The sequence below is a fragment of the Marmota flaviventris genome, chromosome X (genome assembly GCF_047511675.1).
Source record: "Marmota flaviventris isolate mMarFla1 chromosome X, mMarFla1.hap1, whole genome shotgun sequence".
Classification (NCBI taxonomy): Eukaryota; Metazoa; Chordata; class Mammalia; order Rodentia; family Sciuridae; genus Marmota; species Marmota flaviventris.
In genome coordinates this window covers 111,964,824-111,988,426 of record NC_092518.1, presented here as the reverse complement: position 1 = coordinate 111,988,426, position 23,603 = coordinate 111,964,824, and the positions used below count along the sequence as shown (strand labels likewise).

The window sequence follows — 23,603 nt, the reverse complement described above, 5'->3', positions numbered from 1 at the left end:
GTACTCTCTCTCTCTCTCTCTCTGCCTGCTGCCTCAGAGGGTGTGAGGGCTCCAGGAAGCAGAGCACAGGAAGGGAGGAGACCTTGTGGGTGGGGCTGGAGAACAAGAGTCCTGAGGGTTGAAGAGTACCTACTCTGTCACTATCTAGCTCTACTAGGGAGAAGTAGAGAGAAGGGACTGGACCAAGGCAGCTGAAACTTGGGAGACACCAAGGGGTGCCACAGGAGGAAGTTCTGGGATATTTCTGGCCTTCCTTCAGAATGATGTCCAACCTCTTCCTGCCATATCTATACCAGGCTGAGGTGTCTGGTTACCTCCAAATATCGTTAGGCAGGCATACAGTGTTTTCCATGGGGCCAAATATCTAGCCTACAACTTGGGCCCACCGTGGTTGTTTCAGACTGAGTGAAATAGGTCTTTCTTCAGAATGCTCCTGAACTTTGAGAATTATATAACATAAATAACTCACAGGAAACCAAGGAAAAGCATCTAACAGCAGCCATGTCTGTCTCTTAGAACCCTCAGTCCTGAGTACTCAAAAAGTGCTGGCTTCTTGGGGGAAAAGTCATTCAAGCCTTTTAATTTCAAGGGGACTCCCAACCCCATCCCCCACAGTGCTGAGAGCCTCAAACCTCAAATGTGGACTTTGGGCCCAGAGCATTCCCTCCTATACCCCAGTCCCTCTTCACCCACAAGATCCAACCCTTGCCACCAGAATCCTAGAAAATTCTTTCTCCTGAAGTACCTGTAGTGGGCCAGGGCAGCATTCAGGCCACTAGCAGAGATGGTTTGGAAACTGGGTCCAGAGGAGAAGTTTTCTTCTCTGGATTGTGCAAAGTAAGAAATGGTCAATGAATGGGTGTTCAGTCTGACTCCATTTAGCTCTCTCAGCCCCACTTCCTGGTTCCATCTTCCCAGGGCCAGTCCTGACATTTATAGAGCACTTGAGAATGGAAAAGGCCAGATTATAAAGAACTATAGAGAATTCCCCCTCCACCTTCATTTTACAAATGGGAGTAAAGAAAGTTAGCTCCTTGTATCTGAAAATGACCCCAGCCCCGGATCAATATGTTTCTCCTCAACAATACAATATGTCCTTGGTGTGCCCCAAGAGCTCCCCTCCCTATTGGGAGCTCTCAAGTAGTGCAGTAGCCAATTGGCCTGAGCCAGCCTCCCCGGGAGAGAGAGCCAGTGTCTGAAGTAGACACTAGAGGGCGCTGTTGGTCATCCCACTTTCAGCGGGGCTGGAGCTTGTCCTCCAACACCCCTTGCCCAGCTCCCAGACCACCCAAGATCCTGTCTCTCCTATTTCCAAATACAAGGAAGATCTTCCTTCCCTCTAAGTAAGTAGACTAATTATCCCTCCCTGCCCCCACCCCCACACTGGAAGATAGTCTTTCACCCTCGGAACTTGTCCACGAGCTCTGCCCCTGAGAACTCATCCACCGTGCCTTTGGGTACATTCTTCTCCAGCCAGACCAAGTACCGGATCACAGCCACAGCGTCCCGCACCTGGAGATTGGGAAGCAGAGAAGCAGGCTGAGGTATGGTCAGAGTGGCAGCCACAGGCTCTGGGACAAAGATCAGCCACTTTGGGTTCTGGAGCTTTGAAAACATGGATCTGACCTGCTATTTGATATCAAAGGATTCTACTTAATGTTTATATCTGATCGTAATGTGCTCATGTTTTCAAAAGCATTCTTATCTTTACAGATGCTTACTGAAGTGTTGACAGCAGAAATGATTTGATATCTGGGATTTGTTTTAAAATAATCTAGCAGCAGAGGATGGGAGTGGAGGTCATGAATGTGGGGTTATAGACAAAATGAGACTGGCTAGGAGTTGATGATTGTTGAAGTCAGGTGATGGGGACACACGGAATCATTATGCTACCTTCTCTCCCATAGCATACATTTAAAGTTTTCCCTCAGGGAAAAAAAAATTTAAATGAGGTAGCTTAACCTAATTTTAACAAGAATATTCCAGAAAAGTGTGCTGCTGTCTTGCCAGGATGAAGAAATCATTACAATACATAGTTAATATTTAGGGAGTGCTCAAAGAACTGCACACATGTGCGGCCCCCCCACATATTCTTCATTAAATATCCACTATAATTGTGTGCTATAAGATTATTATTTGATCCTCCTTTTTCTGATAAGGTAACAGGCCTAGAGAAGTTAAATGACTTGCCCAAGGTTACCCAGCTAGGAAGTGGGTGGAGCTGGAGTTTGAACTCAAACACTGTACCTTCCAGCTGCCTCCTGCCCCCACGTGCCCATGCTTTAAACCATGGAACTATCCTGGGAGTGAGGGGGCAAAGGGCAGGTGGGTGCTCAGGAGTTTAGTGTCTGCTCCTTTGTTTCATTGAGGGTATTCTTTAGGTTCCTTTGAAGGCTTTCCTCTCCAACCCATCAGACTGGTAGCTCCCTCAAAGCCCACCTTCCTGCACATGGACTTACATGGCTGGCCTTGAGGAGTGCCTGCTCCTTGCTATTCTTCACTGCTTTGGTCACCATCACTGGGGAGTAGGTGTCTGCCAAGAGTTTCTCCTGTTGGGGACAGGGAGGGAGAAGAGATCTGGAAGCACCCTCCAAGGCACAGTAGTGTTTGCAAAGGACTGGCAGGAAGTCCCAGCTGAGGTCAGATGTACTGCTCCCTGGCATGGTGATGCCCTCTCCTTCAGGAGCTCTCTGACTACACAGATCTTTCCTAATCTTCCTTGTCCAGTTTGACCCTCCCTCCAGAAGGCTTCCTTGATTAACACTGCCTTAGCAGTTTATTTCCACCTGCACTCTAGAATGGTTCAGGAAATGGGCTGTTCTGACAGTGTAAGTTTCCTGTACATATCATAGTGGCTACCATTTATTGAGTGCCTACTGTGTGTCAAACAGTGGGCTTTACATATAATGTCTCCTTTAAATATCCAGGGCAACTCCTGTTGAGATCAGGACTCATTTTACAGGTGAGGAAACTGAAACCCAGATTGGCTTAATTATTTGTCCAAGGTCATTGTAGAGCCAGTTAGGAGCACACCTGGGGTTCACTGTCAGGTTTGCTGACTCTAAGGACTGCTAGACCAGGCTGTATTCTCTCTAGCTTCTTCATGGTATGAATGCTTTGTCTCTGTGGACAGACATCCCAGCTTCCTCTTCTATTGTCTCTTCCCAGTGAGGTCTACAAGGGACACACAGTACACTCGACTGATCAGCTGACTCAATGTCTAAGGGGCTTTGACCCCACTTTTAGTTGACGCTTACCAGGCCTGGAGTGGGGGTTAGGTCTCTGTCATGAGCTGGAGCCTGCCAAACCCACCTTGGGTATTACTTCATAGAGCCCATACATGGTATAGCTGGTCCCAATCCAGATCCTCACATCTTCCAAGGCATAGGCCTGGACGCTGTCACGGACTTGGCTGTAGTCCTCAAGTTGCACGCACATGGGGCCTATGCAGCTGGAATTCAGGTACTGGAGAGTCTCAGGGCTAAAGCGACTCTTGTTTACAAATAACCTGAGTGGGGAGGGAATACTAGGAGTGTCTGCTAAGGACAAAGCAAAGAACCAGAGACATATACAGTTTCTTTGTTCCTAATAGTAAGAGGAAGCCAGCACAGGAAGCCAAGATTTGGGGTTCATTGGGAATAGAGGTCAAGTGGTCAGGAAAAGCCAACATGAGATTTCCCAAAGGGTCTTGCTGGAGCAGGTGCCAAGATCATGGGCAGTCTGAAGGCTATATATTGGGGTGGGGTCAGTGGTGGGGCAATGAGGACAGAAGTTGGAGGAAGTTCATGACAGCAAGCCAAGGAAAAGCCTTACCTGATGGAGGAGTTCGTGAGCAGTGTGTAGGAATAGAAGAAGGGGTTATAGGGGATGTCATTGCTGCGAAGGTTGAAGAGCCCTTGAAAAGAATCAATGGGGACTGTTTGAGGCTGATCTGCTTGGGGGTGAGCGTTTCAGACACCTTTGCCTGTTTGCTTTGTTCCCCCCAATTTGCTGGGTGTACACTTTTATCATCTGGGTCTGAATGGTTCTAAGTCCTTTTGGGTGGGTGGGTGGGGGATTCAAGATACTGATGGGAGCTACAGACCTATCTCCCACCCTTCCCTGTGCAGGTATCCAGCATGAAGCACCCAGTTTTAGTGGGTCTTTAGAATGTCTGAAGCCCAGCTATATGGATTGAGCAAGAAGCCCTGAGCCATGTTGGAATGGAGTAGGGTTACTCTGGGTGTTAAAGTGGGGTCTGTGAGTGCCCTGGGATAGTGGCCAGGCTGGTGAGAGGAGTTTGTTGGTCCTCTTCTCCTAAAGGAGACAGATGCACTCTGCTGCCATGGTCAGTTCATTCCTTTGGTGGCCTGTGGGCTGGCCCCACCTTGCCTAAGGCCTCCTGGTTTCCTTATTCTGCAGACATGAGCTACTGTTCCCTTATGCCTTTTAGGTCTCACAGGTCATGGCCATAGAGCTCTTAGCAGCTGGTAGGTACATGGTTGTTTGGGGAACAGCTCTGTGTTGTAGGGTCCAGGAGGCTTGTGGGGGAACTCCTGCACCATTTGTGTCCATAAATCCACACTCACAGGCCGTCTCATCAAGCGCCGACAGAAGAACAGCAGTTGGGGCCTTGCTATGCGCCTGCATCTGGCTTCGGATGCCAGATACTTTCTCCTGCCAAGTGCTCCCTAGAAGCAAAGGAGCCCAAAGAAAGTGTAAACGACATATCTTATCTTTGACATTTGGTTCCTGGGAGGGCTCCTTGGAATAGTAGTTTTCCATTTTTTTTTAAACAAAGCAGTAGAATCCTTTCTTCAAACAAACTTTTTAATAGTGTAGTCACTAATGACATGGGCTCAGGATCTAGACTGGGCTCAAATAACCTGGTTTTGTGATTATTAGCTTGGAGACCTTGGGCAAATTATTAACCCTTCTGTGTCTTATTTTGTGCATCTTTAAAATAGGGATAGGATATAATAATAGGATCTACCTCAATAGGGTTGCTATGAGGCTCAAATATTTATAAAGCATGTAGAAAGTTGTTTTGGCACATAATGGGTCTAGTATAGTTTTCTGGTGGATAAACAAGTATGCAGAGAGAGATCAGGAGAGCTGCTTTATTTGAAGGGCAAAGGGAGAAGGCTGTTGCCATGTTCAACTCTCCCCCACAATAACCCCAGTACTTTATCAGCCCAGGGGTTTGGGGCTAAACACTCTGTGACTATCATTTTAATTCTTCCTTGCCCCATTTTATAGATAAGGAAACTGAGATTTCAGAGAGGTAAAGTGACTTATCTAGGATTTCCTAGTAGCAGGAGGTGGGACTTGGATTTGAACTCAGGTCTGTCTGACAGCATGACCCACACTCCTAATCTGTACAGACATGTAATATCTTGCTAACACTGTCAGTCTCTGGACCTGTCATTAGACTGTGTGCCACAGTGCCATCCTTTCTAGTATGCCTGCATCTGGATTCTAGGACGTTAGTTTTTCACTAATGACATGCCCCCTGCAAGGCATATGGAATCTGCCCCTAGATAGGACTAGGAATTTTTTTTGGAAGAAGGTTGTAGGCATTAAGGGTCCTGTTTGGGTCTAGATATGAACATAAATGATAACTTAATGCCATTTAAAAATGTTATGCAAACAGATAAAAACTATTCAATAAGAACTAAATCTTTGGGTATGATATACTTTTTAGTTTTATTTTGTTGCAGTGAAAATAGACATAGCATAAAATTTATCATTTTAACCTTTTTAAAGTGCACAATTCAGTTGACTTTAAGTACATTCACAATATTGTGCAACCATCCTGCTATCTAATTCTAGAACATTTTCATCATCCTAAAAGGAAACCTTGTACACATTAAGGAATCACGTCCCATTTTCCCCTCCTTCCAGGCCCAGGAAACCACTAATCTGTTTTCTGTCTCTATGGATTTTCCAGTGCTGGGTGTTTCATGTAAATGGAATCACACAATATGTGGCTCTTTTTGAATGGCTTCTTTCACTTAGAATTACATTGTCGATATTCATGAATATGATACATCTTTGAGAAAACAAATGAAACCAAATTTCAATGGTCTTACACGTTCAGCTATCTTTGTGTAGCTAACTTTTCATGTTCTGCCCTTTTCATTATTCCAGCCTTTCACCTGCCTTTAAAATCTGCAAGTGACTGGAGAGAAAATCTCTTTTGTCTAAACTTCTTAAAGCTGAACTCTATTCTTTCGCTTTCAGGCCCACTTCTGGCTCCCGATGGCTTATTCCTTGAATAGTAGCAGCCTGAGATGCCTCAACTTCTCCCTTGCCTTTGGAAAGTGACAAAAATCATGCAAATCTGACCCCAATCTCTGCTCTTTTTATCCTCACCTCTTCCTGGTATAACCATGACCTTCTTTATCTAAACAAGATGAGTTTTATTTATGACAAACAGTCTTGGATAGCCAGTTTCTTTAAAAATGGTGTCAGGATGAAGAAAGTATGATTCTTCAAGTTAACATTGGAACAGATAAAGAAAATTGGGCACAATTTTCATTCATTTCATCATAGCCACAATTTTGAAATTAGCCTTCTGCTTTTTAAAAAAAATCCTTTCTAAAGCATAAATGCACATGGACTTGTGTGTGGAAAGGAACCTCTCAGATTGTGTAATGTGATTAGGAGTACTAATCTATTGGCTCATTCAGAATTCCAAGAGAGGGTAGGGGTGGTTGGTGGCCCAAACTGATTTACAATCAGTCCTGGTCAGCATTTTAGTTATTACTTAAAAGAATCACAGAGCATACTGATGATCTCGTATCAAGTATTTAGATAGTATTGACAAGGTCAAGGTTATGGATGATAGATTTTTTTTCTGGGTCAGTTAACTTTCCTTTGTGATCTAGCCAAAACCTGAACCCTCATCTATGTTGCCGACTGACCCCAAACTTGGTTATCTACTTAATCTCCACCCCAGCCATCTCTGAAATCTAAATTCTTCACCACAGGAGGGCCAGAAATAAAAGGTTGAATGATTCAATATGAACCAGCCTCCACTACTGGAGAAGCAACTCAGACCATGTACTTTCTCTCTTCAGAGGGTTTTTCATTTTCTCTGACTCTCCTGTTTCCTCCCTTCCTGCTCACTCTTGCTTCAAATCCCAACATCCTTTCTTTATTCTAGCATTTTCTAAATATGGTCTGAAGACCATTGGACTAGGGACTCTCCGTGGGGAGAGGGCCCAAAAAGCTGCATTTTAACCAAGCATCCTGGGCAACCTGGGTGTATGCTAAGGCTTGCAAATCATTGCTTTGGTATTTTTTCACAAAAAAAAAAAAAAAAAAAAACAACAACAACAACAAAAAAACTCTGGGGATCCTTGTGTTTATACAAGTTGGGAAAGAGAATGGGCTTATGGAATCACCTGTGAATGCCTCCTGCAGGGCATAAATAGGTTGGCTTGGCACTGGGGGCCTTTCTGATCCCCACACCAGATCCACAAGATTGGACGTAATGGACACCAGCTGTCTGTTGGAGCCCTGGAGGGCCAGGTCATAACTCTTCCAGGAGTCTGCAAGATAGGAAGGAGTCACTTTCGCCTTGCCCATTTACACCTCAGGAAAAACTGTGATTTGAAGCAAGTTAGTCCTGATTCCCTTTGCCTGCTGTTCCACTCCCATAGTCCAAAGTGTTATGAGCCTGCCCCAGCATTCTGGCCCTTCTGGAATTCATGCCCCACCCTGGGCTTTGCCTCACATCCTACTCCTTCTGTTTTCCAAGCTTAACTTGTCCTGAACACACCTCAATCCTGTCCACTGCCAATTGGCTAATCTTGTCTTATAAAGTACCAATGGTTGGGTGCAGTCCCTCCTTTGAGACTTCAATGCCACTGTTTAAATGAATGGTGATGTTCAAGTCATTGGATAGGCTGGCAAAGAAGTCAATTTGGAAGTAGGAGTCATTCAGTGTGTATTTATGAAAATTCCACCATTGAGGACATAATCTGGCCAACTGCCTGGGCCCTGGAACTCAGGAATTTATATTCCCAGGAGTCCTGTTTGACTTAAAGTCCATCTCAACTCCATTTACCCTTCTAAGCTACATTCCAGAAGGGGGTTTCTTGTTGATGCTAAGTACCATAACTGGTAAAGTTCCCGGCCACAGAAGATAGTTGTGGGTTTAAGGACATCCAGGCAGGCCTATTTACCCACTAGATCTTAATAAGTCCCTGAGTCTCCTAGGTTGATTTTCTGTACTCATGACTTTTAACAAATTCCATGTTCATTTTTTTCTGTGGTGCTGGGGTTTGAACCCAGGGCCTTGTGTATGCAAGGCAGGCACTCTATCAACTGAGCTATATCCCCAGCCCCCTCCATATGCATTTTAACATATTTAATTACACAATTCATGAATACATCTTTGTTGCAAAATATTCTGCAACCATAGCTTCAAAACACTCTATCTCGGCTACATCACTACCACCTTTCTAAAAAGGTATGTTTCTTTACCTCTCAGGAAATCTGAGCCCTACCCTGCTGGTTTGGACAAATCTAGGGACTGAGGGAAGAACATACCAATAGAGAAGAGGAAAGGGTCAAAGCCCACACTCCCTCCAGAAGGAATCTCAGCCAGCAGCCAGGTGACAATGGGAGTGGTACCAACTGAAAGACAAGAAGGAATGTAGAGGTCACCTCCAGGGTTAGCCTCAGGCTTTCTAGCCAGGTTTCTGACTATGATAGTCCTACCATGTGTGTTCTTGGGATCAGCCTCAAAGGTCAGGGATCGCCTCAAATCTCCTGAGCTTTCCACAGAGGCTCAGCATGGCCCTGAAAGACCCCCTCACCTATACTTTCCAAAACCTAGTCTGGGATGCCGGGCTGTGGGGACAGATCCATGTGGGCCTTCTACCTTCTTTATGGAGCTCCCAGTTGCAGTCCATTTGTCGCTCAGCCTGAGTCCAGTAGCGACTGTCGGTCCAGAGAGCTGCTTTCCTCAGGGTCACCACTGCAACACCTGGGGTAGAACAGAGAAACTTGGAGGTGAGGGTGAAGGCGAAAGTGAGGAGTATGTTTTCAGTGGATGGATATGCAATACAGTGCTGGTTCTGAGATGTCACAAGGGACCTCTTAGAAAGAGTCTGCCTCTGCCTCCTTTGGAAGGAGAGGCAGGAAATGTTAAAGAGAGCTTCAGGGAAAGCTGACAGAAAGAATGTACTGGATCAGGCATCTCCATGTTGAGGATATATATATATATATATATATATATATATATATACACACACACACACACACACACACACACACAGACACAATATCTTTGTTTATTTTTTATGTGGTGCTGAGGATCAAACCTAGTGCTTCACATGTGTGAGGCAAGCGCTTTGCCACTGAGCTATGCACTCTACCACTGAGTGGTAACCCTAGCCCTGTTGAAGATTTCTCCATTGAAAGGGTCATTAAGACTTTTACCAGGAGAAGTAGGATCTGTTTTTGCCAGTCCAAAAGATCTGATCCTGGCCGGATATGGTGGCCCAGGACTATAATCCCAGTGACTCCAGAGGTAAGGCAGGAGGATCACAAGTTTGAGGCTATCCTGGGCAATTTAGTGAGACCCTGTCTCAAAATAAAAAAGAAATCAAAAGGACTGGAGATGGGGGCTGGGATTGTTGCTCAGTGGTAGAGTGCTTGCCTGGCACATGTGAGGCCCTGGGGTCAATCCTTAGCACCACATAAAGAGATAAATAAATAAAGTAAAAAATCCATTGACAACTAAAAAATATTTAAAAACAAAAGGGCTGGAGATGTAGCTCACTGGTAATGCACTCCTGGGTTCAATCTCCAATACCAAATAAATGTATAAATAAGAGAGAAAGAAAAGAGCTCATACTGCATGTAGGTGCTCTCAGTGTCAAGACTTGGTTCCTGATAGGGACACTAAATCAGAGGCTTACTTGAAGATTGATGGGGAAGACAAATCCAGCAAATCTGGCAAAGAGAGTTAGGGCTCATGGTGGGCAAAGGCAAGGCAGCTTGGAGTGCAGGGAAGAAATGTTTGAGGATCAGCAAAGGAAATCTGGATTTCATTTAAGGGGCCAGGATCGGGGATGGGGTGTGTTTTAGAAACTGGGACATCATTAAGGGCTTCTATATTTGTGTCTTATTTGGCCATGTGAAGTGGTATTGTCTGTAAAAAGATTTGCAGAGTACAAGTTTATCCCCAAATGAGTCATCTGAAGGGAAAAGTGGGGCCCTAGTGGCTAGATGTGGAAGTAGTAACTGTCTCAGAAATGGAGTTCAGGGAGTGCTGGGCTGGCATAACTACAGCAGAGGTAATGATTATGGGAAGGAAGCCTGGAGGTCATATGCTGTCTTTCTGCACAGAAATGTGGCCAGTGGACCATGAGATGTGTGCCCTGGAGAACCTGGTGGCTTCAAGGGTGGTGAGGACAGGCAGAAAGGGAGAGAGAGGAGTGGGGAAAAAGAGAGGAAGAGGACTCTGGATAATAGGCCCAGGGGTCCTGGCTCTTGAGGCACTAGCCATTCCAGGTCCCCCTCTTAACACCTCTAGTCTACCAAAAGAAGCAATAAGGGTAGGCAATGGCCGTTACCTGCAGTCCCTGTGAAGCCTGTAATCCACGCACGCCTCTCATCATGTCTGCCAATATACTCACTCTAGGAAATCGACAACACCATCATTAGCCTTTTCCATGGGGTCAGATCCCCATGTGGAAGGCCCCCAACCACATCCCAGTTTTTTTTTTTAATGTATGGTAAACTCCAATCAGTCCCACAAGACTAAGCATACTGTGCACCTCTTCCAGGAAGCCTTCTGTAACTCCCCCAACCTTCTATCTTTCCTTTCTTTGACCAATTTTATATCTCAGAGTCTCAAACCTATTGGCCTAGCATTAGACTCAGGGTTGCACTGGATTGTTTTGCAAGGGAGTTTGTCACTCTGACCAGAAAACAAGTTCTGTGTAGTCCAGGATCATGTCCTTTGGTTCCCCTTTCCAGATATCCCCTCCTCCCTAGTCTAGCTCTACCCTGGGTACATCATAAATAACTTCTGCATATGGCTTTATTGTTGAGTTGGACCTCTGTATCCATGGATTCCACATTTGTAGCTTCAACCAATCACAGGCCAAAAGTATTTGTAAAAATTGTGCCTGTACTGAACATGTAGACTTTTTTCCTTGTCATTACAGTATGACTACCATTTGTATATTTGTATTGTATTAGGCATTATAAATAATTTAGAGATGATTTGAAGTACATGGAAGGATGTGCACAGATTATGTGCAAATACTATGCCTTTTAAGGGATTTGAACATCCACTCATTGGGGTATCTGTGGGGCTCCTGGAACCAATCTCTTGCAGATACTGAGGGATGACTATATCCTGGTGCTCAGAATCCTTGGAAACAAGATATCATTATTCTCATTTTGCAAAAGAGAAAACTCAGGCTCAGAGAAGTTCACATCCTTATCCAAAGTTCTTAGCCTTCCCCAATAGGTGGGAAAACTAATTTAAGCAAGGCTGTTGACACTGAAAGGGCCTAACTTGGCTGATCTTGGGAAGGTGGGAGGGTGGAGGTGGAGCCAGTGGTGGGAAAAAGTAGGGTGGCTAGGCAGGTTTGTTGCTTTGGGAATAGTGGCCCTTGTTCTGACCATCTTGCTTCCTGTGTGTCCTCCCTCACAGCCTATCCACCATATTTGCATGGTCCAGGACTCTGGATCATCTCACTACTCCATTTAGCAGGCTATGGGATGGCCTGGGCTGAAAGGGAGCTTAGATTTCTTCCAGTCCAATTTCCAGCCTCCATTCTAACCTCCTAGGACAGGGATGCCTTAAACATTCTCTCTGGATCTGCCACCTGGGAATTGATCAAAATTCATTTTGAAGTTGTTTATCATTTCACTTCTTGTGGTTAATAGGATTTAGCTATACCTTCCTTCTGATGTAAAAGAATATCTTCTTTCAGTTGCCCTAAAAGTACCGTGCGCAAGCTTTCCACTTCCACCCCTTTGCCTTTCAAATCCATTCTCTGCCTTCATCTTCTGAGTCTTAGTCTCCTGTTTGTGGCCTGTGCTCACAGGCTAAGCCAGGGTAGCTGAGGGGGGAAAACGGAAGAGGAACAGTCCCTTACCATGTGGGCATCTGTGTCTGGGATGATGTAGGCAGAGAGATTCCAGGCCTGTATCTTCTGGCGGAGGGCTGTCAGCCGCACTGTAGTATTGACTGCAGTAACTGGAAGGTGCTAACAGGAAGACATCCAAACACATACAGACACAGGCATGCACTGCTTAGAGAAAATGATGACTCCCTCCACCCTGCCACCTCCAGAGGAGTCACAAGCCTCTCCTGAGGCTGGGGTTGGGGGTGGTTAGGCTGACCTGGCCTGGGGAGGGGTGGGGTAGCAGTTAATTTAATAGTTAGAGTAGATTAAGATGCCTGGGCTGAGAGAAGATGGAGGTGTTTTAGGAACAGAAGGACCCCTTGTGACAGTAATGGGACCTGAGTCTAGGATAGGGTATTGAATGAGAACAGAGGGACCTGAGCTCTGGTCCTGAGCCAGGATGCCAGGACAGTGCCTCTTTGGATACCTTGGGGTAGAGTAGCCAGATTTAGCCAATGATGTCCACCCAGTCACATTTGACTTTCAAATCAACAATGAATAATGTTTTAATATAAGTATGTGGCATGTACTATTTGGAGCATACTTATACTAAAATATTATTTGTTATCTGAATTTCAAACGTAACTCAGTGTCCTGTATCTTATTTTACAATGCTACCTTGTGGCTTTTTCAACTTGTCACCCACTGGTCCCAAATGGCAAAGGATAGTGAATGAGTACCCCCAGCAGTTCCAGATATTGCCCAGAAAGATCCACTCCAAGTCAGACATATCCTTAAAGCCCAGTTTATCTATCCAATGAAAAATCATGTTTTTTTTTTTTGCTTATTTTGTTTTGCTTTCTACCCCAAACATATCCATGTTTGATTTAATATAAAAGTAATGTGGTTTGCCCCGCCTGTTTGTCTGCCCTAGTGGTTCTATAAAGTTGATACTGCATGCAGATGTTCTAAGTTTATTTTGTGGCTTAGGGTACTATGCACTTGTTCACCTCTTCACACCTTTGGCCCACCCCTGCCTGGAGAAGATCTTTAGCCCAACTCTGGTCATGCAAAGAACCATTCTAGTCCCCAGCTAGGAAGCTGACAACCTGATTTCCTTTGGCTAGGATCTGCTGGGCCTTCTGTTCTTCACACCCTAGGTCTCATTCTCTTTGCCTTTTCGTTCCGTTGGCTCTTCTAGTCTCCTGACTTCCTCCCTCCTCCCTTCTCTGCTACTCTCTTCTCTGTTCTAGAATGTTTTCTTATTTCCCATCCTCCTCTTTGCCTCTGCCTATCCTCAAAGGCCAGCTAGAGTCTCTCTCCCTTCCTTCTTTCCTCCCTCCCTCCTCCTTCCCCCTGGGGGTTTCCCAGGGTCAGGCCAGGGCAGAAATAGGGCAGAAATAGAGAACACACTATGGAAATGAGTGGGGGGGAGAGGAAGGGCACCACACGGGTCGGAGGCTGTATTGGAAACCTGAGACCCTACTTCCAGTCCTGATGGATGTTAATAAAAAACAGGGGCCCCGGGGTTGGGAAATCAGGAAAAAGCCTGTAGGACAGGAAGAAGCTCGAAATTGAGCCCATGGGGAAAGGTGAGGACAACAAGGCTGGAGGTGTAGGGCGGAGCCACCTGCGGGGCGGGGCTGCGTGTAGGTGGAGCCAAGTCCTTACCGGAGGGCTAGTAGAACAGTTTCTCACATCCTCTCTTGCAAGGTCTACTGGTGTTGGGTGGCTCCAGACATAAGCTAGAAACCAGGAGAAAAACCCGAGGTCATTTGGGGACCAGAGAGTTCTCAGAAAGGACAGGGACACCCTCTCTCAGCCCTGTTTTCCGCCCCAATCCTCCCTCCTTTGAAGCCCACCATGCTGGCTGTCTCTACTTGAAGATAATAACAATCATGTTTCATGGGAAATCAGACTGAATTGGATGGCACCCCGGGTCACAATCAAAGAAACTAGTTTCATCAACAAGTGATTGCCCCTTTGGATGGATTTTAGTACTCATTACATCAATTTTTTCTTCTAACCTAATTGAGTCTTTTCAGGGCCTATTGAAGTGGAAAAGTTGTGTGTAAATTAAATTTTGTAATCAAATTTTCTTTGAAATGCTCTAGAGGATCTCTCTAAATAATCATCCCCATCTTTATTCTAGCCTTTTATAAATCTAGTTTTATATATTAGGTTTACTTAAATTCAAGACCCACTTGTACTATTTCTTACAACCTGAATCTCTGCTTATCATTTTAGCCTTATTTTAAATATATAAGACAGCAATCCCATTCCAAAATCAGAACCTCCTGGGGAAAGATGGATTAGTATTTTAAAGAGTTCCATCTATGTGCCAATACTGAATTTATCGATTTATCTATTGAAGTCATGTGCCACACAACAACCTTATGGTCAATAAATAGCTCAAAAGATTTTATTGTTTGATGATGTCATAGCCATCTTAATTTGTGTAAGTATATTCCATGATGTTTCCAGAACTACAAAATTGGCTAATAGCATATTTCTCAGAACATGTCCCCATTGTTAAGCAACCCATGACTGTATCTTATTTGATACTTGCAACAACCCTGTGAGGTGGGTATTATTATTCATTTTCTACAGAGGATGAAGCCAAGGCCCAGGTAAGTTTGGAAAGTTGACCAAGTTTTGCTATACTGAGTCAGTGGTTGCTTGGGGATTTGAACCTAGGATATCTGAATACAAAACAGGGGGTGGGGCTGGGGAGGTAGCTCAGTGGTAGAGTGTTTGCTTAGCACGTGTCAGGCCCTTGGTTCAATACTCAGCATTGCACTCCCCCCCAAAGTGGGGGTGCCCTTTCTATCCTCCCACTCTGCCAATCATGGAGGGTGGGCCTGGAATGTGGGGGTCCATAGAAGGGACAGAGTGTATGGAGATGTAGTTTACAATTTGGGCTGTGTCCCAAATTTGATGTGACCCTAGGAGAGTGACCCAATATTCATTCCTAAATGTCTACTATAAAACCAGGCACTGGGCTAAGTACTCTCAGGTTCTGGGTCTCTGTAAAAAATGAAGACTGGATTTCAGTTCCTTCCTGTCAGAAAAGTCCAAGACTATCTCTGATAGTCTTTTCCTCCATCCTCTACCTTTACAGAGGATCATGGGGGCCTGAGTATAGGGAGACACTATACTTTTACCTTCTGAGTGGGTTGAACTACAGATGGAAGGGGGTTGGCTAGTGTCTAACATCATGAATGCTCTGCCTGTATGTCTTGGCCTCATAAACTCAAGTGGGAGATGAGATCCATACTGTTCATTTAAGAAAATGAACACTCATTTCATAGGAAGAAATCTCTATTAAAATGGTAGTGCTAAGATGCTAACATAAGAAGCAGGACCATCCAACCCATGTCCCTGTTCTCTGAGGCCAGAAAGAGCAGGCTCTGAAGCCAAATCACTCTATAACCCCTGGCACAGGGCCTGGCACTTGGAGGGGGAGTTCCTTAGGAACTGGATGCTGTATTAATGAGAAGGGTCCTGCTGACAAACAGCAAAGGGAAGGGAGGGGAGGCCAGGGGTGAGGGAGGTGCTGAACTGGACACTTAGTTGAGGACAAACAGGGCATTGTAGGGGTGACCAAGATTCTCTCCTTGAGCAGTTTAGATAGGTCCTCTGAGCCCTTTTCTTGACAAGTCCCAAAGTTTTGGCCTTCTGTGTCAGTCCTGTCCTTTCCTGGCCTGCATTGACCCATCTTAGCAGGAATCCTGCCAATTAAGTTTAGAGAGACCCCCTCCTTGATACCTGATCACCCTCAATATCTGATCAGATTCCTCTTCCTTTGCCCTTGATATCTGTTCGCCCTAGCCTATCTTCAACAAGAAACCTAAGTCAGTTTAGCAAGAATCCCCTTACCCTCAATGATTCTTCTTAGTAACTTTCCATGCACCGACCCCCTCCCTCTGTTTATTGGCTGTAAATTTTCAGTGGTCTCTGTTCTCTGCAGCATTGAGCCACTCCTATCTCCCCTGCTGCAGGGCTACTATTGCAGTAGTCTTGAATAAAGCCTTCCTTACAATCCTAATAAATGCCACAATCATTTTGTCATTAATGGGTGGATGGAAAGGTGCCCAAACAGATTAATTAGGCCCAAGGCACAAGCCCCTGAAGATCACCCTTGAAGGGGCCTCTTCTTGAAGACAGAGAGGGTGACCAAGAAAGAAGAGACAATCAGGGCCCCACCCCTCAATCCAACCCCTTCTGAGCCCAGAGGGGAGAGGCCAGAGCTGCTCTCTAGGAGAGGCCCAGAAGCACATACCACAGAAGAGGATAAGCCAAGGGCAGCAGCCCCAGTGAGCCCAGGCCATGGGGTTTCCAGATGCCGCTGAGTAGATGGAGGGACTGGGGAGAGGGGCAGGTCTGTTTCTCTGGCCTCTTCTTCCGGCCCTTTCCTGGACTGGAACAGACAGGGGTGGGGACTGGCAATGGGAAGGAGGAGTCCAGCTGGTGGATGGAGAGTCCCCCTCTGATCTTTTGTTTCAGAGGGCTCTGGGAGCCACAGTGGAAAGGGGAGACTTGGGCTGCCCCAGATAACCTGTGTTGATTGCTTGTGGCTTGAAGTAGGGTGTAAGCCCGCCCCAGGGCATAGTCCAAAGATCTCTGAGACTGAGGAGCAACAGCTGGTCTCAATCAGCCTTCTTCTCCCAACCCCCTCTTCAGCAGCCCTGCCCTGGCCATTCCAGACTTCTGTCCCCACTCCCTCCAGCAAGCTGATTCCCATTAGTTTCCCCACTCCAGGCTTTGGCTACAGCCTTGCTTTTTGTTTTGGGATGGATATTTGCTCCTCCTTCTGCTCCTCCTCTGAGCTGGCCTGTCCCAGAAAAAAAGCCAGTGTCCTCTCTCTCCATAGTGCCTGGGAAGCCCCAAGGCACCCCTCGGGGAAGTCGGTTGCAACTAGATAGTTACTTTCTGGAGCTGGCATGATTTCCCTCAGGAGAGTCCACTTTGCAAAGATGCCCCCAGCCCTTCCCTTGGGCTCTTATTCAGCAGTTCCATTCAGCAGCACATTCCGGCTCTGCTAAATCCCAGCTGCTTAGGGATTGTTCACACTGTGAGGGAATGAAGGACCAAAGGCATCTTGGTTTGGAGGGATCAGGTGGTGCTACTGAAGAGGAAACAAGACCCAGACAGAGCAGTTTGGGGGCTCTGAGAAGACAAATTTGGTTAAATGGAAATGCCATTTCTGCCATAACTTCTGGAACAGGGATTTGGTTGTCCTGTATGCAGGTCACTCCTAAACAGCACAATTCCCTGTGAAGGTAGTGGAGCAGCTAAGGTCAGCCTTGTCCCTGTACCCAAGCATGTCAGAGACTAGCATGTGGCACCAGTGCCAAGGGCAGCTCCTAGTAAATGCTCTCTAAGATCTCTATCCTCAGGCAAGTTGAGCCCAGAGAGGAATGCTTCAGGGAGAGACAGACCCAGCAGATGGTATTCCCTTCGTCTACAGGGCAAAAAGCGTACTGCCCCCCTCTTTCTTTCTTGTACTGGGAATTGAACTTAGGGGCACTTTAACCACTGAGCCACATCCTCAGTCCTTTTTATTTTTTAAATTTTGAGACAGGGTCTCACAAAGTTGTTTATGGTCTTACTGGATTGCATAGACTGGCCTAGAACTTAATATCCTCCTGCCTCAGCCTCATGAGTTGCTGGGATTACAGGTGTGTACCGCTGCACCTAAAACCATTTCTTTGATTTTAAAAAAATATCTACAACAAATTTAAGGCAGTTTCAATAATCCATTCAAGAGCAAAATAGGCCATTTTGTAGAAGGAAAGGGTGTTGGTAAAGATGGCGCCGGAGTGCTTCTCTTCAGGGAGTTCTCGTGAATAGCGCGAACTTTGAATGGCCGGTGAACCATCACCTCATATCCCTGTGAATGGCGCGAACTTTGAATGGCGCACTTCCAGTCCCTGAAGTGGTGCGAACTCTCGGCCAATAAAAAAGTAACAGCCCACTCCCCCCTGATCCCCCTTACCGCGCGCTGAGCCCATAAATATCAGCACCCTGTTCGGGCTCACTGTCTTGCTCGACCCCCTTCTCTTCTGCCACCGGCCCCTGCGGTCCCGCTAATAAAATCTCGGACAGGTAAATGGTTGTTTTGGCTTGTTGAATTTATGGAGCTTTTCCATCGCTCCTTGCAAAGGGAACCTTCATGAACTCCCTGGTGGGGTAGAGTCAAAATGAACGAGGAAGCTCTATGAACCCTACCTTCGGCCCCAGAGGACAGATCACAGACAAGGACTATGAGAAGAACTCTGTCATTCTGTGACTATTGAAACTCTCGTTGTCTTTTTCTTGTCCCTTCTTTCCTACCCTTAAAGAACTGGTGGTGAAGTTAGTCTCCGAGACCAGAGGACAAGAGAAATGCCCTCTCAAAGGTACTTGCCTCCTCTGTGCCATGTTTAGCCATCCTGGAGGGAAAACATGTAGAGTTGATGGGGTCATATAGAGGAAGGACTCTGAAGACAGCCTTCAATGACATGCACAGTCCTACCACTTCATCAGTGAACCTAGGAACACTGACACAGGAGCCAGACTGCCTGGATTTCAGTCCCGGCTCTGTCACAGACCAGCTGCATGGCTTTCATCTCTGAAACCTCAGTTTCTCTACCTGTGAAGGGATTATAAAAACAATAAATTGTTAAGGCTGTGATGAGATTTAAATGGGTTAATGTTTGTGACGCTCCTAGAACATGCCTGGCAGAGGATAAAAAGTAAATGCTATATGAGTGTTTGTTAATACAAATACATAACTAAAGTGAGTCTTGTCTGTACCTTGTTCTTTCTCTTTGGCCTCCAACACTGCTGAAATAGCAGTTACTGTTATAGCAAAGATCAGCTGGGCCCAAGGGCCCTGAAAGCAAACAAATGGTACAGACACCCCTCCCCCATCTTCTGGACTTTGCCTGGAATGGTCTCCACACAGTACTCAGCCCTCCAGTTCTGTCCCCTGAGTCCTTGCCTTGGCCCTGGTAGTGATGATGACCTCACCTGCCTTTACCCTCAGCTCCTCCCTTATCTCCTTATCTCAAAACCACTATCCGTACTCTCATCAATTTGGGGACTTGAACCCAAGTTGGCAACAGGCCTGAAGTAGAAAAGAATGATTCAGAATAGGGAGGGTGAAAGACCGAGGGTCCTTGTATCAAAGTTGTTTGGAAGACCCATGAATCACTGCAGTCTTACTGTGTCTTGCACAAGTGTTTATTTCACTTTTTGGTCCAAGGTTATCCAAATTCTGAAATTTGAGTAATTGTTTTCTAGGGTTACTGTCTCTATCCTCATTTTTTGTATCCTGAGCCAACCCCAGGCTTGTCACCCAGATCTGTTTTCTGACTTGGGCTTGCCCTTTCTGGGCACCGGTACCTGCCAAACTTCCACCAGAATGCACCAACTTGACTTCCGTGTTCTTCTGCCTGAGGATGACCCATACGTATTCTGAGTCACAGCTCAGCTTACATTCACAATGTATTTGATATATTTGAAGAAGAAAATATAGTTAATGGGACCAGCATGCAAAAACCCTAGCACCAGGGCCATAAGCAGCTCTGCTGTGGGAACCTCTGGGAAAGTAGAACCAGGAGAAAGACCAAGAGGAGGGAGGTAAGGCCCAGCAGGCCAGAGCAGCAGGGGGCATTCTTCAGCATTAGGGGAGCAGTGGGAGCAGTGGTGGGGTGAATGTTGGCAGTAGAGGCACAGAAATGGCACTACAGGCAGTGGTGATGGGGAGCACTGGCAGTCTGGGGACAGACTGGTGGCAACACACCTGAGGGAGCACAGATGGGCAGCTCCAAGCTTGAATAGCCTGTGGCAGTGGGAAAGTCAGATAACCAAATGGGACTCTGGGCACTGCAATGCCCCTACCTCAGGGATACTGAGGGTGAAATGATGAAAGGAGACCTAAGGTATTAACAGTTCTGCAGTTGGGAAAGACTTGTTAGTGCACTTCAGGTCTAACTGCTGATGTGACTTCAGAGGCTGACAGATTGGAAACTTCACCTTGTGAGCACAACATGTGACAGCTGCTTCCAAACCCCTTCATTTCCTCCCTCAAGGTTTCTCAACAATGCTGGGAGGTAAGTGGGGTCCTACCAGCATAAGGAGAGACAGACTTGGACAAGAACGGTGGCTTTGCCCAGGTCTGAGCTGACCTCTTGTCAGAGCTGGGACTCAAACTTAGGTTGGGGTGACTTTGAGGCTCCTGTTGCTTTCATTGGACCTCACTACTACCCCATCTGAAGTTCCTCCCTGGCTTCCATTGCCCTCAGGATAGAATTCAATTTCTGCAGCCCAGGAACCAAAGACTTCCTCCCTGATATATCCCACTACCCATATCTTGTCCACATTCTCTTCATTCATCAAACTCTAGTTCAGAAGTCACCTTGTCCACCAAGTTCTGACCACCTTGAGTTGATGCCTCCATCCCAGGTTCTTCTGTAACATTTTGTTTGAGCATCTACTTTAAACTTCTTACATTAACCCCTGTGCTTTCTTGACTCTTCTACTCTAGGTCACCCATCTCTGAAGACAGGAGCTTGCTCTTATAAATATTTGGATCTACAAAGGCATCTAGGACAGAGCCCAGCAAAAATTGAGATCAACAAAAGTTTGTTGAGTTGACACTAAATCCCAACAATGTGTAGTCCAGCCTGCCATATTGCTCCTGCAAGGAATGTGTTGATTGGGGGCAATTTTCCATCCCTAAAAGGTTGCTGTGGTGTTATTGGGTGTCCATTATATCACACCTGCCCCCTTTTGACAAATAACTACACTGCCTGTGTGTATGTGTGTGTGTGTGTGTGTGTGTGCACATGTGCATTCATGCTCATATATGTATGTGGTCAGAGGGTAGGGGGCAAGTGTTTGTTTCATGGAAGCTGATTTTGGGTGTTATGTCACCCACAGATTCTCCACCCAGACAGCCAAGCAGCAGGGAATGGGGTTGGTCCCCTTAGAACAAGGATTGGCCATCCATTTTCTGTGGTTGGTAGATCCCAGGAGCAGCTCCTGTCCAGCAGCTCCCATGAATCCTCCTCTTCTTCCTTCTTTTTCTCCTTCTCCTCTTTTAAGTTGATGATTATGGTCCAGGAAGTATTTTAGTGAATTTCAGTGGGCCTGGCTGAAGACCTGTGTGGGCCAGTTAGCTTGGTTCACTTCTGTGATCACAGACTGAATCAGATCTTTAGCCCTAGCTGAGTCCTATGCTCAGCGTATGTGTGATACAAACCTGTGTTTTGTCCTCAGGGGTCTTGTACTGCAACAGGACACATGGTTAGAGCACCACTGGGGCTTGCTGAGGTTCCAGTCCATTCTACTCATGTCTCCATTTGATGGTCTTTTGACATTCTCCCAGACATTTCTCCTCTTCAGTAGCCAGATCCCTACTGCTCAGCCATTTTGGGACCCTCTCTCTACCATCTTCTCTCCATCCACACTACCTTTTCTTTCTGTCCCTTGTCCTATCTTTCCTCTAGCATCAGAAAATTGCCTGTTCTTTTCTCTCCACCTGAAATGTTCTACCCCTTCCTTCCTCTCTTGGCCCTATGGGCTCCTCTTCTTTCCAGTCTCACCTCAAGTGTCACTTAGTCTCAAAGATCTCTCTGACCTCCTGGCTAGGTGGACTTCTTCTGGTATTCCCCTTATTGCTTTTCTCACAGTTTCTGTCATCTGCCTCTTAACATTTCCCCAATCTTGGGGATGACCATGACAATAAGCTCATGGTTGCCTCTCTCCCACATGTCTTCCATTATCTTGGGAGACATCAAGTTTCCTGTCAATGACTCATCTAATATCTGAGTTCTCTTGAGTCCAAAGCTCCTCAATTGAAAACCTTCTCCTCTACTCCTCCTTAGCCCTCCACACCCAGAGCAACATCTGAGGCCTCATCATTGCCTGGGATTACTGTCCTCTGTCATACTGAACTTCAACCTCCCATTCCTCCGCTACACCCTCCTGCTCTGGCAACAGACCTTTCTTCCTCACTCTTATTACATCTGACTTTTTGCTTCACCAGATCTTCCTATCCATTATCCTATGCTCTTCCTCTCCACTTATCAGCATCCCCTGGTCTCATTTCCCTAATTTATTCTAAACTACATTAACCATCACCCCAACTTACTAACACACATTTAACTCTCCTATTTCTGTGACCTCCCACTGCATCCATCCTGTCAATCTTTATCTCCAAGTAAAGCATGCAGGGCCTCTGTGTGTATCATTCTTATTAATAGGAGTGTTCTTTCTCTAGAAATAAACATGGTTCACTCCTTCATTTCTTTTAGACTTCTGAAATGCCACCTCTGCAGAGAGACCTTCCCTGATCTCATTGTTTGAACAATGCTTCTGCCACTCCTTATACTCTATTCTGTTTTATTTACTCTTCATATCATTTACCTGGCATTATATTATGTATCTGCTTATTTTTGACCACTGCTATAATCTGGGATCTAGAACACTGTCTGACACTTAGTAGGCACTTGTAAATATTTGTTGAATGAATGAGCAAATCCCAGGGCATTTTAACCATCTGTCTTCTTCATGGTAGAATACATCCCAACTTTGTGGATTGGGATCACTCCAAATTTGCAATGACCAACCTCGGCAGGCCTCTTGATGCTACTTGGCGATCATTTTATTTGTCCTGGGTTGGCTCCATTTCCCATTGCCCTCATTGACAATTCTAGACATTTACCCTTGTCCTCAAAAGCTTTTTCTGCTTGCATTCTATGACTGAGGGATATTTGAGTCATTCCTGACTTTGCATTATACATACAAACACAATAGCAATCTGTGGACAGGTAAGAGGATTTCTCTGGGGTCCATATTAGTGGGAAATTATATATTTTTCACTACAATATGTATGTATGTGGTCAGAGGGCAGGGGGCAAGTGTTTGTATCATGGAAGCTGAATGCCTTACATGCCAAATTGCCTTATAAGAAACCATTTCACACCCCTACCAATAACAGGGGGAAATTAGGCTGTTTTCCACAGCCTCACCAATACTGGATATCATCAATGTTTTAAAATTTTATCAATCTGATGGGTGAAAATTTGTCTCTTGCTTTTTCATTTGTGTTTATTCTATTGCTAGTTTAGATTGTGTGTGTGTGTGTGTGTGTGTGTGAGTGTGTGAGTGTGTGAGTGTGTTTGCTGTTTGTTTTTGAGATGAGATCTCACTAACTTACTGAAGTTGGCCTTGAAATTGTGATCCTCCTGCCTCAGCCTCCCAAATAGCTGGGATTATAAATACATGCCACTGTGCCTTGTCTGAGTATGTTTTTACATATTTTATTTGCCTTTTATTTTTCTTCATTGTTGAGTACCTATTCCTTTCCTTAGCCCATTTTCCTAGTAGTTTATTTGCCTTTTCTTTATTGACTTAAAAAGGAGATCTTTATATATTTTGTATATTCCTCATTTTTCTCCACATTTTTATTGGTGCATTGTAGTTGTACATAATGGTTGGATTCATTATTATATACTAGTATATGCACACAAT

The 23,603-nt window shown here is 45.5% G+C and overlaps 1 protein-coding gene across 2 annotated transcripts in view; it reads right to left on the bottom strand.

The window, feature by feature from the left end:
• The window catches only part of Xpnpep2 (X-prolyl aminopeptidase 2), a 28,522-nt gene extending 12,055 nt beyond the window's left edge, over window positions 1-16,467 (bottom strand). For both annotated transcript variants that reach the window (XM_027940065.2, XM_071606278.1), the window contains exons 1-13: window positions 16,363-16,467; window positions 13,752-13,825; window positions 12,111-12,221; window positions 10,572-10,635; window positions 8,873-8,977; window positions 8,539-8,625; window positions 7,389-7,535; window positions 4,569-4,670; window positions 3,814-3,895; window positions 3,313-3,508; window positions 2,460-2,549; window positions 1,403-1,512; window positions 746-823 (exon numbers count right to left, since the gene is read on the bottom strand). In XM_027940065.2, coding sequence (XP_027795866.1) covers window positions 746-823; window positions 1,403-1,512; window positions 2,460-2,549; window positions 3,313-3,508; window positions 3,814-3,895; window positions 4,569-4,670; window positions 7,389-7,535; window positions 8,539-8,625; window positions 8,873-8,977; window positions 10,572-10,635; window positions 12,111-12,221; window positions 13,752-13,825; window positions 16,363-16,411 — 1,295 coding nt within the window. In that variant the 5' untranslated portion in view covers window positions 16,412-16,467. The remainder of the gene's footprint in view (window positions 1-745; window positions 824-1,402; window positions 1,513-2,459; window positions 2,550-3,312; window positions 3,509-3,813; window positions 3,896-4,568; window positions 4,671-7,388; window positions 7,536-8,538; window positions 8,626-8,872; window positions 8,978-10,571; window positions 10,636-12,110; window positions 12,222-13,751; window positions 13,826-16,362) is intronic.
• Window positions 16,468-23,603: the final 7,136 nt, after the last annotated feature.